At 33.9% G+C, this 15,104-nt stretch overlaps 1 protein-coding gene across 3 annotated transcripts; it reads left to right on the top strand.

Moving 5' to 3' along the window:
• Positions 1-494: 494 nt before the first annotated feature.
• LOC133174046 (acyl-coenzyme A amino acid N-acyltransferase 2-like) lies at positions 495-14,749 on the top strand. 3 transcript variants are annotated; one of them, XM_061309089.1, is made up of 9 exons: positions 495-631; positions 2,357-2,635; positions 3,501-3,764; positions 3,967-4,136; positions 4,424-4,537; positions 5,865-5,950; positions 6,642-6,726; positions 13,148-13,349; positions 14,594-14,749. In XM_061309089.1, the coding sequence occupies exons 1-9, from the start codon at positions 607-609 to the stop codon at positions 14,740-14,742; spliced, it is 1,374 nt and encodes a 457-aa protein (XP_061165073.1). In that variant the 5' UTR covers positions 495-606; the 3' UTR covers positions 14,743-14,749. The 3 variants fall into 3 exon arrangements, with proteins under 3 accessions (XP_061165073.1, XP_061165085.1, XP_061165079.1); XM_061309095.1 differs by having other exon boundaries at positions 497-604; XM_061309101.1 differs by lacking the exon at positions 13,148-13,349.
• Positions 14,750-15,104: the final 355 nt, after the last annotated feature.

A 15,104-nucleotide genomic window follows, 5' to 3' on the forward strand; every position in this document is an offset into this window, starting at 1 on the left:
AAGTGTTTTAAAGATGACATGTCTAACAACATAATATTTATTATTATTTATTACTTGTCCACGAATTATTTGAAAATTGAGAAATATATTATCACAGCTAGAGCGGGAACTGGTCCTTGCCTTGTATTGCATTCGCCCTCATTCGTGCGTCGGATTCACACCAATCTAATTAAAATTAGATCTTTGATCCGCTCCAACTAGATCGCTACGCTTTGTGTAGCGATCTAGTTGTCCAGAGCGGATCAAAGATCTAATTTTAATTAGATTGGATTCACACCGCTTGTGTAAAAAAAAATATAAATCATTAAAGAGGAATTCTCTCATTTTTTTTTCTTTTAATTTCATCAACAAAAAAAAATGTGTAGAATTTAACATTATTGTATCTTTTAATTTTTACATTAAAAAAAGTCTTGGAGGAAATTTCAGATTTGAATCGGGATCGGCATTTATGTTTTTTTAAAATTGTGATAAGCAAATTAAAACGAAAGTAGAGTTCGTCGGACAACAGATAGTTTGGATTAAGTTTTGAGAACAGTATATGTTTTGGGATAGAAAAAAAACATGCAAAAGCTACAGTTTATTTGCGGAATATTTTGTTGAAAAAGTATGGTCCTGCAGAATACATTAAGAAGTTTGTATTGCAACACATTGAATGAAATTGTCTTCGCATAGGCGTTGCTTTTTAAAGGCACTTTCACAATTGGTGCACGAGCACTTTACAACACTTTGCGATCGGAATTTTTTAGCTTCGCACTAGCTCTCGCATTCGTTGCATGCGTTTTAGTGGTCGCATCAAGTCTCCTCAAAATAGTGGACATGCACACTATTCAGACGCGACCGAATATATACGAATGCGATCCAAATTATCGCAATGCAACGCACGAACATTAGTACGAACGTCTTACAACGTTTTATGTACTCGTAAGAGTGATGCACGATTTTTAAAGGTCGTAAGATGAATCGCACCAGTGTTTTGTGACCATGAGACTGTTGCTCAACGTGTCTCATGTAATCTTGCAACGTTTTACTATTATAACACGATTTATCAGCTTCAATTTGCCATGCAAATATTATATAAATACACACCATATATATTATATTTATACACCAATAGGATATCAAACTGCCGAAACACTTTGATGTCATAATAATACAGTCATTAATTAATTACGCACATTCTAAACGATAACAATATTAGAAGAAATAAGAAAAATCACAGCACTTTGTCGGGTTCTCTAAATTTAGAATTGTGTGGCTGATGGGTGTTGCTTAAATGCACTCGAACCATGGAAAGCATGATCGGACGAGCGCCGCATGTCCAATCGCATTGGCGCACGTTCAATCGTCCGATCACCTGACCACTCGCGGGATCCTATTGCATTATCTTACAACATTCGCTTTCATTGTACATCAGTCGCATATAGTCGCAAGATATATTGCAAGATTTAATGCGTTTGCATCGCACAACGGTCTCTTTAGATCTTGTGAATTTCATACGAACACATTTTCATATGCAATTATTTCGGCAACAGTTTACAATCCAAATCAATTTTTTTCAGTCACACGAATATTTTGTCGCGTCTGCTTGTGTGCCAATTGTGAAAGGGCCTCAAGAGGCAAATATGTTGACGGTGCGACCACTGTTGGAAGCGCAGTTGTGTGAAATTTATATTACAGGATACAAATTCACTTGTTAACAAAAAGTTTTATCTACGTTTGTAATACAGTACAAGACATTTGAAATGGCTAAACACGGGTTTGAATGATACGTATATATATCGTTGAGGATATATGTTGATATAGTTGACATGAATGAAAATTTTTTTTTATTTCGCTAACCTTGATCATATTGATCATTTCAAAGATTTTTATGATTTACACTGTGAGAATTGAAAAAAAGTAAGCAATAATGTTCAGAGATGAGAGATCTCAAAGAGTTGTGATTCTGTGATAGTTATAGTATATATCATATCATACATCTCTGATTATAGGTTTAAAATGATATAATCCTATTTACCTGCTTAATCATCTGTTGCATGTGTGTCCAACATACGGTTATATATCATTCTTAATGAAATGTGAAGTTAAACAGTAAAGTTTGCTCCAATCACAGTCCTTGGGCAGGGAATTGAACTCGATCAGTAGGGGGTTAAAGTTTTACAACAGAGTATATAGAGAAAAAACATTTTAAAAAGTATTCTCAAGGGATAGGGCATATTTGGTCATATTAAAATTTGCTGGTACCCATACTGTGCAGATTCAGATTATGTCCCAGGCAATAAAATAGCTGTTAATGATATACATTGTACCTTGTATTTGTTACGATTTGATGATGTTGTTTTTATAAATATTTCAGAATTGCTTTCCAGTGCGACAACAGTGCAGAGAATGAGTTGCTTTTCCACATCAACTCTCCATATGAATGACGTAAAAATATCAGTTATTCCACGCAATGCTTTAGTGGATGAGCGTGTTCACATCAAAGTGGATGGTCTACCTAAGAACGGACCTGTCACAATCAAGGCCTCGGTACAAGAGGGCAACAATAGATTTGCATCATATGGGTGTTATACAGCAACAGAACAGGGTCATGTTATAGTGGAGGATCAAGCTTCAGTACAAGGAACCTATACAGGTCTGTATCACAATGCATAATTAGGCGAATTTGTTTATGTAAAGTCCATGTAAACAGAGCTCAAAGTAAAAGTCATAAGGCCATGTTCAATAAATTGTTTGTTTGCCATCTTCCAATCAACTGAATAAAAACGACCAGACTCAAAACTTTTTTAAACCACCAGGAAAAAAATATTTTTTAATTAACCATTTTAACCTCATATTGGCAGGTGTTGTTGAATTAAAAAAAAATATTTCCTCCTACTTACCCATTATTTTTCATCCAGAGTTAGGAAGGGACAAGCAAATATTTTTTAAAGTGAAATATATGGAGATATCGAACAGCATTCAAGCTCAAAAGTCCATTAAACATACAAATTTTTGAGCAGAACAAACACGGACCTCAAAAACATTAGAAGTGGATCAGCAGTGTTTTCCCTAAGAACCAGCTACTGGCCAAATTGACCACTTCAGTTGATGAAAATGCCACTTAGAAATTAAAAATTTTTTAAAACAATAATTTTTGTAAGGTCCACAGAGATTCTGTTCATAAACTTCATCTCAAAGCCTGTTACAATTGATCTATAACCCTAATACTTTGAAATAAAGGGAAAACACTGGATCAGGTGCCATGGAGGAGAAAGGTGACCTTAAGTTCTTTCACCTGAATTTTTACATATCAAGAGCTTTTGGTAAGATTTGTGTAAAAATTTTAATGCAAATTTCATGTAAAACTTTTCATGTGCAACTTTTCACACAATTTATTTGTTGCACATTTTTCTCTTTTGGTAAAATGCTTGTGAGGTGAGTCCTTGGGGCATAGTTATTAAAGAAATAAAATTCTATGCAAAGTTAATAGAACTTAATTTTCATTACATAAAATACAGGTTTGGAGCCAATGGGGTTATTTTGGAGCATGAAGCCTGAGCCCTTTACAAGACAGAATATTAGACTTCTTAAAAAGGATGTGACCTCTCCCATTGTCGTAACATTGTCAGTTATTGAAGGTCACCACTCCTGGGAAACTTTGTTTGATCCACCCCCGAAACCTCTAGCTACATTAGATGTGTATAGATGGTACAAAGACAAGAATGTTAGAAGAGAGAGAGTTAGTGAGGGCAACATGAGAGGTGCACTCTTCATCCCCCCTGGTAAGTTTCAGTACATATCAAAATCATTTTTACACAGATTTTTAATGTCTGACTGTCTGTGATTAGACAATAAAAAAAGTTAAATTTATAATCTTTGTGAACAATGCTTTGTACATTTCTTCTCCTTTTAACAATCAGAATTTGACTTCAATGAAATTGATTTTGAATTCTATGAATAAAAGAGGGATATTTTCCTCTCTAGGACCAGGGCCATTTCCTGGGATAATTGACATGTTTGGTAGTGGAGGGGGGCTCTTTGATCATCGTGCAGCATTATTAGCCTCCAGAGGGTACTGTGTCTTTGCTCTGCCTTTTTTTGCATATGAAGATTTACCAAAAACTTTGCCAGATGTTTCACTGGATTATCTCATTGTAAGTATTCATTGGACTATCTCATTGTAAGCATTCACTGGACTATGTCATTGTAAGCATTCACTGGACTATCTCATTGCAAGCATTCCTTGGACTTTCTCATAACTTGACATATCAATATTGATGTTTGAGATATCAAGGTTCAACTATAATTATTTTGTGTATATTGGAGTTAAATTACATATCTGATAAAATTTTGATACCTAAATGAAACATATGTTCCTGAATGTTTACATACATGCTTATAAGTCAGTCAAATTTGTTTATTAAAATTTTATGTCTTAAAGGAGAGTTCGGAGTGGTTTGCTGGGCTACCAGAAGTGAGGCATGATGGGATTGGTATAATAGGCCTATCAAAGGGAGGCATGTATGCCATGGAGCTCTGTAGACATGTGCCACAGGTAAGTAATTTGTTAGTAGATTTGAGGATGTCTATTTTACTTTTTTATTCCCCTTCAAAGAAGTGAAGTCACCCACTGGTTCAGTGGTTAGAGCGTTTGCTGTAGAGTTGCAATGTGTAAGGAGTTGATCCTTATGTCACTTACTCGAATCCCTCTGCAGGATATGAAGGACGGATCCTTCAGATGAGACCATATAAACCGAGGTCCTGTGTTGCAGTAGGTGCTGGTGTGAAAGAGAACCCTCAGAGCTCAATAACCCTGAGTGCCGAGTATAGGTCAAAATTTGCAGCCCTTTATATGCAAGTGGTGGTGTCTCCATAAGGGTGAAAAATTACCGAAAGGGATGTTAAACAACAAACAAGCAAGCAAAAATCAAAGAAATGAATAAATTACTATGAACCATTCAGTTACATGATCAGTTGGATATTAAAGCTGTACTTTCCACCCAATTTTTTGACAATTCTTTGCGTAATTGTAATCAAACTAAATAAATGTTTATACCATATGCATAAAGTGGATATTTACATGTGGAGGCTATAGGTCAAGATTTTGAAAGACAAAAACTACACCTGGGTGTAAGACACACAGTCCTGTACTTCACAAGATGATGAATGCAGAGCTTGGATATTTTTGTGAATACTATATGGGAGAGGGGGGTTCATCAAGATTACTTTGTAATTGTTGTAAACTCTCCCCACTTGGAAAAAAACACTTTAAATAGTTTCATATCAATATATGGAGGTAATTTGCAAATTCTAGTAGTAACAGTACTTTTTAGAGCATCAGATCAGTTATTTTCTTCCATATTACTTTCATGCCATAATCATTCTTCTCAACACAATTCACATGTGTGTTTGGGTACATTGCCATCAAATTTGAAGATCAGACTATTGGGGGGTGGATACATGTTTATCACACTTCAGACAAATTTGTAGTGGAATTTTTTGATACTCTGCTCCGAGCAAGGGTGTATTAAAAACTGGGGATGAGGTTCTGTTCTATGAGTATCTGAATTAAACAAATGGATGCAAGCAAAGGGTTCATCTGAAATCTATTTTTCATATCTTGAACTGTGAGGATGTAATTATATATATGATATTCACATGATATTTGGAATTATATGATTATCTATTTCAAATGTTTATTACCTTGAAACAAATCTTGTAACTTAAAGGTCTTCAGTTTGATAAATTTGTGACACGGTTACTTTGAGACATATAATACAGAGTCATATATTTGGGTTCATTGCCATCATTTACATATGTATGTATTTCACAGATTCTTTATGTAATCCTTTTTTATCAATTTTATTCATTCTTTTCTTCAGATCAAAGCTGTAGTTCTGGTAAATGGAGTAACATTTTATTCTGATGCTCCTCTCAAGTACAGCAAAGGAGACATACAAAACTTAGAGTAAGTCAAAAACAGTTTCTAAGAGAAGCAAATTCATATATGAGAACAATACCACAATTTATACCACAATTTCATACTCCAAAACTCACTCCCCCCCCCCCCCCCCCCTTCTTCATGGTAAGCAAAGGGAAAAAGCTGTTTCCATGCTTCTGGAAGAAGTACCTTTAAACAGTTAAAGAAATAACAGAAAAGCGGTAATATGTTTGCTAGTGGAAAAAAGGGATTTTTTTTCTCTCAGAAAGCAGCGTTGATTTGCAGAAAAATGGAACAGTTATGATAACATACCTGACAATGTCACTTAAATGTACCTTATATCTCTGACAAACTATTTTCTTTTGACAGACCATGTTATGGTATGGGTTTTAACATCTGTCCATCTGTCTTTCTTTTCATCTGTTATTTTTTACCGTGTCCACTAATATATTTCACATCGTGAGACAATCAAAAATTGTCAGTGAATGTCCCTTGAGAGGGGGTTTAGGTGTGTCATAATCCAGAAGAAGGTCACCTTGACTTTGATTTGAAATATATGGCTACCCATATGTATTCAAGCAGTGCATTTTATTTACATTTATTTTCAACTCATAAAGAGAAACTATCTTTAATATGACTTTAATGAATTTTCAGAAATGCTTGATCATTTTTGTGAACATTTGATAATGTTATTGTTCATTTGTTTGTTTCCTTGCAGATTTCAGTTTGATCAAATGAAGGCCACACCAGAAGGAACTGACATTTCAAATTGTTATCATCCCACAGATGAATTCTTCATCAAAGTAAGTAATTGCACTTAACACCTCAGGGAAGTTATTATATTTATATAATAGTGTTGTGCTTTGCATGCATAATGCCTAAATAGTAGTCAGGGTTTGACACATGGTGCATGCAAAGCACAACACTATTGTTATTATTATGCTGACTGTTGTTTAAAAATGACAATATTTTCTCCATTTCCAATGTTTCATTACCTCTATGTTCACTACTTCCTATTATGACATCACGTTGTGTACATGTACGTCATAATCTTTTTTTCTTAACTTTGAGTGTTCATGCAATAAGGTATAATGTACAGAGAGTTTCATGCAATTTTAGTTGAGTGAAGGTAAAAATGTTGCAAGAAACTATTTAAGAAAATTGTTCATTTTTTTCTTTAAGTATCAAATATTTGAAACTCAGTTTATGTATATTAAAATACAAATTGGTAGCACGTCGGACTGACAATCTTGGGGTTGTGAGTTCGATCCCCGGTGTGGGTGCTGTCGGATTTTCTTCAGAAAAAGAAGTCGTGCACTATTTCGGCATAGTATGCTTACGCTATATAAATCCTTAGAACACTATGCAAAAATAATTGAGTATTGATTATATAGAAACAAACTGACAGGTAGCATAATAATACATCATGTTATCTTTTGAAATTTATTTTAATTTGATCATTAATGCTATTGCATTTAGACATTCTTTCATGTTTCCTTCCTACTGTTTAGTAAATATTCTTGAAAACTAAATTTTGTGAAAGTTGTTTTTGTCTTAAAGTTAATATTGTTTGAAGTTAATTTTTCTATGCATGGACAGACAGGCAATGCAACTGTTAAATACACAAGTGTACTGTCAAGATAAGACAGTCAAGGTGAGCAGACGTGTTTTCTGATGCTCTTATCTCAAACAAGATTCTATAGGAGATAACGATTACAAGATGGATAATAATGGATGTTAGTGCAAATACAAGTTTATTTAGATCAATTTTGGACTCTTTTAGTGGACTTTCAAATTCATTTGTTACCAGTCATAATGAGTTGACTCCAGAAGATGTGAGTATACCAGATAATTTAAAAGTGAAGTTAAATAATGAGAGTTTTACAGTTACTTTTGAGAATGAAAAGTACTCTAAAATATCAAGACTCCTGCAGAAGAACCTGATATTCTACAATCAGAGTAACAGAAATGGATGGATTTATAAGACTCCATGTAACTCAGTAACTGTAACAATTTACAAATCTACATGCTCTCTCCATATCCAAGGAGATGCTGCTTTTAGTTGGTACAAAAAATTTCTGCAGGAACTTGTAAATGATATGGAACCTGTCGTAGCTGAAATATCCACCCAACCACAACCCCAGTTCGCTTCAACACCAAAAAATAAATGTAAAAACAATGAGCTAAACGAATGCAGCAACTGCAATAGTGCAGCTACAATAGAACAAGTGACCGAGACTGTTAGATTCCTTACCCTTGAGATAGAAAAACTAAAAGATAAATTGAACACTCAAGAACCCAAATCGCTGGTGTCTACCAATACTCAAACATACAAACTGGCAGTTAAGCATAAGGAGACATCTACAGAGAGGCTTACAAAGTTGCCTAACGGCATTTCTAGACATGTTCAGTGCAACACTGTGAATCATAAGGCTGAGTCGAGCACTAACACAGAAATCTACCCCCCGGAAGCAGAAGCAGAAACGCCAAGAACCCTGAAAACAACAAAAAATGAAGAGGCACCGCAATCTCAAAGTGGATCAACTCTCATAATTGGAAGTTCAATCCTCCAAAGAGTGAGAACCCGTGGATTGAATAAATCTGTGAAAGTGTCTACAAACAGAGGAGCCAAAGTGTCCCATATAAGAGCAAAATTGGCCAAAATGAATGTGTCGCCCTTTCGTAATATTATCATTCAGGCAGGTGGGAATGATGTTTCAAGTAACCGCGATCCGGATGCAACTGAAAACGACTTCGTGGAAATTATTTGTGATCTACAAAAACGACACCCAGGAATACAAGTGTACCTCTCCGAAGTCTTGCCACGTAGGGATGCAGATGAAAGTGTGGTAAATGAGATTATTAAATACGTGTGCAAAGAATACGGAACTACTCTTATCCTGATGAGCAAGTCTTTCCAAAAAAAATCAAGCAAACGAGCTCTACTGGAAAGATGGCATTCATCTGTCTGATAAAGGCACAGCTGAATTACTAAAAACACAAACCAGTATGCTCATATTCTTAAACAAAAGGAAAACAGTGTTCATACCGATTCATTTGCAGTAAGGAAGTGTTTTTGTTTCTATTGTGGAGAAGAGGGCCACTCTACTCGAACTGCCGACATGGGAAAAAAGTATTGTGTTGGCATTGTGGTAAAATGGGACATAAGCAAAAGTTATGTTCCTTTTAGGAAATCGGCAATGAAAGAAATGCCGAAGAACAAAATCGTGAAGATCCCAAACTTATTGTCTCAAATACACTTTTGTCTACTGTAAATAACAGTATTTACTCTGTGCTAAATAATTTATGTGATGAATGTAACAATGTTAATTGTACATGTGAACACTACTTGTACACCCCTCAAATGCTCAATAAGTGTTCAAATGCTCAAAACAAAAACATGTTTGATATTAGTGTTCATGAAGGGGTACAAAAAATTAGCCTTACTAAGAATGTTACACAGATAAGTCCTCAGAATAATTTAATTCAGAAAGAAAATTCACCCAAAAAGACATACACACAAAGTAATGTTTCTGGATTTGGACTGGTTAAAAGAGGTTTACGTTTTCGAAACTTGAATGTATGTCATTTAATACCCAAAATTGACGAAATCAAATTGTTGCTTCAAGACAAACATTCTCTTGATATTTTAGGGCTCTGTGAAACATTCTTAAATGATAATTTCTGTGACTCGGGTTTAGATATTAGTGGATTTGCTTTTGAGAGAAAGGATAGACGTTTTAAGTCAGGTGGGGGAATTGTTGTGTATGTTTCAAATGATATTACTTATAAACATAGAACAGATTTTGAAGTAAGCAATATTGAAACTATTTGGCTAGAAATCAATCTTAAAAATTCTAAACCTATTTTTTACTGCTCTGTCTACCGTCCACCATCTGCCCACTCCTGCTGGGTAGAGGATTTTGCAAGGGAGATAAACCTCGCCTCCTACTGTGACGACAGTGAAATTATTATTACAGGTGACTTCAACATTGATTTATTCAAAGACCCCCCGCGATGCTGGACATCTGCTTTAGAGGAATTTGGACTAACACAAGTAATAAATGCACCTACTAGAGTTACTAACACCTCTTGTACGCTCATTGATCACTTTTATACTACCATATCAGATAACATGTGTGAAGTAAACGTACCCCCAATATCCTTATCTGACCATTACCCTATTTGTGCAACCCGGAAATCTAATTGCATGCAACGTAGAAACAAACACTTAGAAATTAAATATCGTAATTTCAAAAACTTTAACGAATCAAATTTCCTGTCTGACTTAAAAAATGAAAATTTTGATAGTCTTGCAGAATTACACGATCCTAATGACATTCTTGATACTTTCTATAAAATGTTTAATAATGTCCTTGACAGACATGCCAAAGTTAAATGTAAAAGAGTTAAAAGTGAAACTAGACCAAAATGGCTAACGAAGGAAATAAATGAAGCTAGACATTTACGAGATTTTTACCACTATAAGGGAGAGTTTGAAATTTCCGAGCATGGAGAAATAAAGTTGTACTCTTGATTGACAATGCAAAAACTTTGTATTACAGATCAGCCATCGAAGATAGTTCAAATCGTAGAGAAATGTGGGGATATCTTAATCAATTGGCATCTAATTCTAAAACTTTTACTCCTACCCATATCATTTATAATGACTCAGAAACAAACAATTCACAAGAAATTGCTAATATCTTTAATGAACACTTTACAGGAATTTCAAGTAAACTTTACTTAATCTTCCAAACTGCAGATTTAACCCAGAATTGTTAAGATAATTCACAAAATCTAAACTTGGTAATGAAAACTTTTTTAGCCTTACACCAATCAGTGAAAATGAAGTAATTAATTTGTTGAACGGGCTTGATGTCAATAAATCGGCAGGCATTGACTTCATAGGACCTCGTCTCCTAAAACTATCATCTAGTATCATTGGTAAATCAGTCACTCATTTAATTAATGCTAGTATCAGTAATGGTATTTTTCCATCGAAGTTGAAACAAGCAAAAGTCACCCCTGTATACAAAAAGGGCAACAAAGCAGACCCCGGTAACTACCGTCCCATTTCTATACTACCAACATTATCTAAACTAATAGAAGAGCACATAGCAAACCAAATGCGAGATTTCACCTCAACTTTTGATCTTATAACAAAATCTCAATCTGGATTCAGAGAATTTCACTCTTGTCAAACAGCACTTACTAAATTAACTGATGCTTGGTTGCATGCTATGGATCAAGGTAATCTCATAGGCACAACATTTTTGGATTTCAGCAAAGCTTTTGATTTAGTGAGTCATGACATTCTTATAGATAAATTAAAGAATTACAACTATGATGAATTGTCCATTTAGTGGTTTCACTCGTATCTGAATAACAGGACACAATGCGTTAAAATTGGTACATCGTCTTCTGATGTCTTACCTGTCACAGCAGGAGTGCCACAGGGATCAATATTAGGTCCCTTATTGTTTTTGTTGTATATTAATGACCTTCCCTTACATATATGTCATACAAAAATTGATACGTTTGCTGATGATGCAACTCTGCATGTTTATGAGAAAAATATATTGAGTATTGAAACAGCTCTAAATTCTGACTTAATAAATATTGAAAATTGGTGTTTAGAAAATCAAATGGTTTTAAATGTTGATAAAACAAAATGTATGCTGGTGGGAACTCAACAAAGAAAATCGAAATTAAAAAATCCAAATCTCAATTTACATGTCTCTGACAAACACCTTGACAATGTTGAAACAGAAAAACTACTTGGGGTACATATAGATCAAACGCTAAATTTTCATAACCATGTTGACTCAGTCTGCAAATCTTTAACATATAAATTATATACCTTGCGAAAAATCAAGAAATTTCTTCCTCTGAAAACTAGAAAACTGTTTTACAATGCCTTTATCCTGCCTTCTATTAATTATTGTCTGACGGTCTGGGGTAATGCACCAGCTAGTTACTTGGAGAGAATTCATAAGCTCCAAAAACGGGCCGCTAGAATTATTCTTGATGCTGCCCCTGATGCTCCATCTAAGGCATTATTTGAAAAATTAGGCTGGCTATCTGTTTTTGATTTAGTTACTTTACACAAATGTATCTTATTGTACAAAATATTTAACAATCAGAGCCCTGCTTACCTGCAAGATTTATTTATTTTTCAAACTTCTGATGCTTACACTTTACGTTCAGAATCTAATTTTGACCTTCGCCTTCCAAAACACCGAACTAATTTGTTTAAAAATTCCCTCCAGTATTCTGGTGTTCATATTTGGAACAGTTTGCCTTTAGATTTAAGATGTGCACCAACTCTGTCAGTCTTTAAACGAAATGTAGAAAAGTATATCTTCAACAATAGAATTTCATTACTCTGATTTATATCTTTTGTATATGTATATTGTGTCAAATCTTACAAATGTATATAAATTTATTTGTCATCATAATATATATGTTTATTATTATAATTATGATGATTGTCATTATTATCATGTGACATTGTTTGTGTATTATATTTCAATTGCTAGTTGTTAATCTTTGCTACTTTGATGTACTTGTGTAATATTGTTGTAATTAGAAGGCCCTGGGGAAGAATAGTGTGTCACACTAATCAGGCTACCTTCTCTAAATAAAGTATTATTATTATTATTATTATTATTATTACTGTAAATGTACCTACTTTAGCAGAAATAATAATATTTTAGCACCTCTCATGCTACTACCTGTCCGCTAATTTAAATACACACCAATATATGATTTAAAAAGTGTATTAAAAAACCTTGGCTCCAAATGCCCTAATTCATAATTCTGTAAATCAGTTGATGAAGATTATGCTAAATTTTTATTGTACTAAATGTACGTTTACAGTATTTCTTCCAAACATCTGTTTATTTCAATGTAAGGAGGTCAGTATTGACTACATAAACTGTCTATTCCCATCATTTGCTGAATGAAAAATCGTTTATATTTACTAAGTAGAATGCATGCTCAATATAACTATGTCTAAGAAGAAGAGTTAAATGGTTCCCCCCCCCCCCCATCTTCTTGTGCCGTTGGAGCTTACAGTGACACTCATTTCACCAATACTGGTGGAAGTAAATGAATTTATTAAGAACATATTAAATTGGTATCTTAAATTCAAGCAGAATAAAATCATCCAAATTTGGCAATGAGATATGCGCCATACAGAGATTTTTCATTGTTCTGTAGGGATGGGAGAGTGAAGCTGCATTTTTGTTTATTATGGGAGAGGACGATGGATGTGTGAAGTACTCCACAGTTGAAAATTTTATGGAATTGGTGCCAAAAGAACATAAACATCGGTTCCAGGTTATAAGGTACCCCAAAACTGGGCACCTTATTGAGCCACCATATTCACCTCACTGCAGGCATTCCTACCATAAAGTATTCCGTAAGTCCCTAACAAAGCAGATTGTAGAATATAAACATAAAGGAGCATTTTACAGGAAGAATTTCCTTCAGATTCAAATTTGAAGTGGATTTTTTTCTTGAAATTTTTAAGTTCGATTCTTTACTTTTATATTTTTATGTGGTAAAAATTTGCAGTTTCTGTGTTACAAAGAGTTTATAGGATAGGGGTTATATTTGGCGGAAGTTAAAAGAATTTGCAAACTCACAGATTAAATGCACTGATGTACTTTCATAGTTATTAATGGACTTTTGCGAGAACACTGACTTTTACAGTTGACGGCTTACTTTGACATTTAAACCTGTGTTATGTACGGAGGTATGGAATTGATAATAGAAAAGAAAACACTAATAATGGTTAAAGTTATGGCATTAGAGGCACTCACATCATTTACCAACACCAGGGATTATTGGAGATAGAATGAAATCACTGAAAATGCGTTATTCATGAGAGATAGTATCTCCTTTTATTTTCATTTTCTTCAGGAACTAAATAATGAAGAAAAAACATTCCGGAAGGAAAACTTGGCAGAACTTGGTTAAGATGGGAAGGAAGGAGGTTGTTTGTATGTCAGTTGCTTCTCCCTTCCTAGACAACGTAATATGGGCTTTGAAATGGCTGATTATTATCGATTTAGTTAATGTTAAAGCTAAATATTTATATCGCAAAAGAGCTTCCGTATATATTTTCCTAGTGTAAAAGTAAGTTGTCGATTGAAAAAGTCAGCGTTTCTAGCAAAAGTCCAGTAGTCATGTAGACTTGTGAATAATTGATGGATAAAATGAGACAAAAATACCTTACATTTGTACATTAACCATTACTATACAAAGACTAAAAGAAGCTAAATGGTCAGAGTGTGTATTCCGTGAATACAATGTACCTTGTTGTATGTAAAAGCAATTGTTATGTACCAGGCTATTGATGGTGTAGATAGCACTGGCATTACATGTACTACTAGATTAAATATCTTATTGACACCCTATCATCCTATATCTCTTGTTTTTTGAGTTTAAATTTATTTTGCATATTTTTTTAATATTTACCATTCCATAGATCCTTAACATGGTTGTATTACTAGCTATAGCATACTCAGGTGACTGTTAAGGCCCTTGGGCCTATTTTTTTTTTTTTTTTTTTTTTTTTTTTTTTTTTTTTTTTTGATAATATATATTTTTTGAACAAATAATTAACGTTTGCCATACTTTGTTGATAATTCTTTTTTTCAGAATTTGACTTTCTATGGGGAGGAGAAACAAAAGCTCACAGCTACGCTCAGGAAGATTCCTGGTGGAGGATCCTGGAATTCTTCTCCAACCAACTCCAAACTAATAAACAAATGTCTAACAGCCATCTAAACACAATCAGTAAATTATAACAAACAATGTGTTGATGAAATATTCATGCTCTGAAAAATTCAGTCACAAAACAGTATTTTTGAATTATTCTTTGAAAATATATCCAAAATCTAATCAGAGTAATTTTATTTATTTTACTTTTTTCTGGAGAAAAATGAATTTTATTAACATATTTTTCTTAGGAAGATTGTTAGCTAATGTGGATGCATTTTATGGATGTACATGTATTTGTGATATTTTCTAAATTTTTATACATGTAAATAAATGGTACAGTCAAACTTCGTTATCTCGAAACTAAGAGAGTAAAGGTGTCTAGAACTTCCAAATTACTTGGACATATCCATGTTTATTGAGATATTTAAGTTTAAGATATAGAAGTTCA

The sequence above is a fragment of the Saccostrea echinata genome, unplaced genomic scaffold (assembly GCF_033153115.1).
Source record: "Saccostrea echinata isolate AGI-Se365-2 ecotype Australia unplaced genomic scaffold, CSIRO_AGI_Sech_v1 ptg000002l, whole genome shotgun sequence".
Taxonomy (NCBI): Eukaryota; Metazoa; Mollusca; class Bivalvia; order Ostreida; family Ostreidae; genus Saccostrea; species Saccostrea echinata.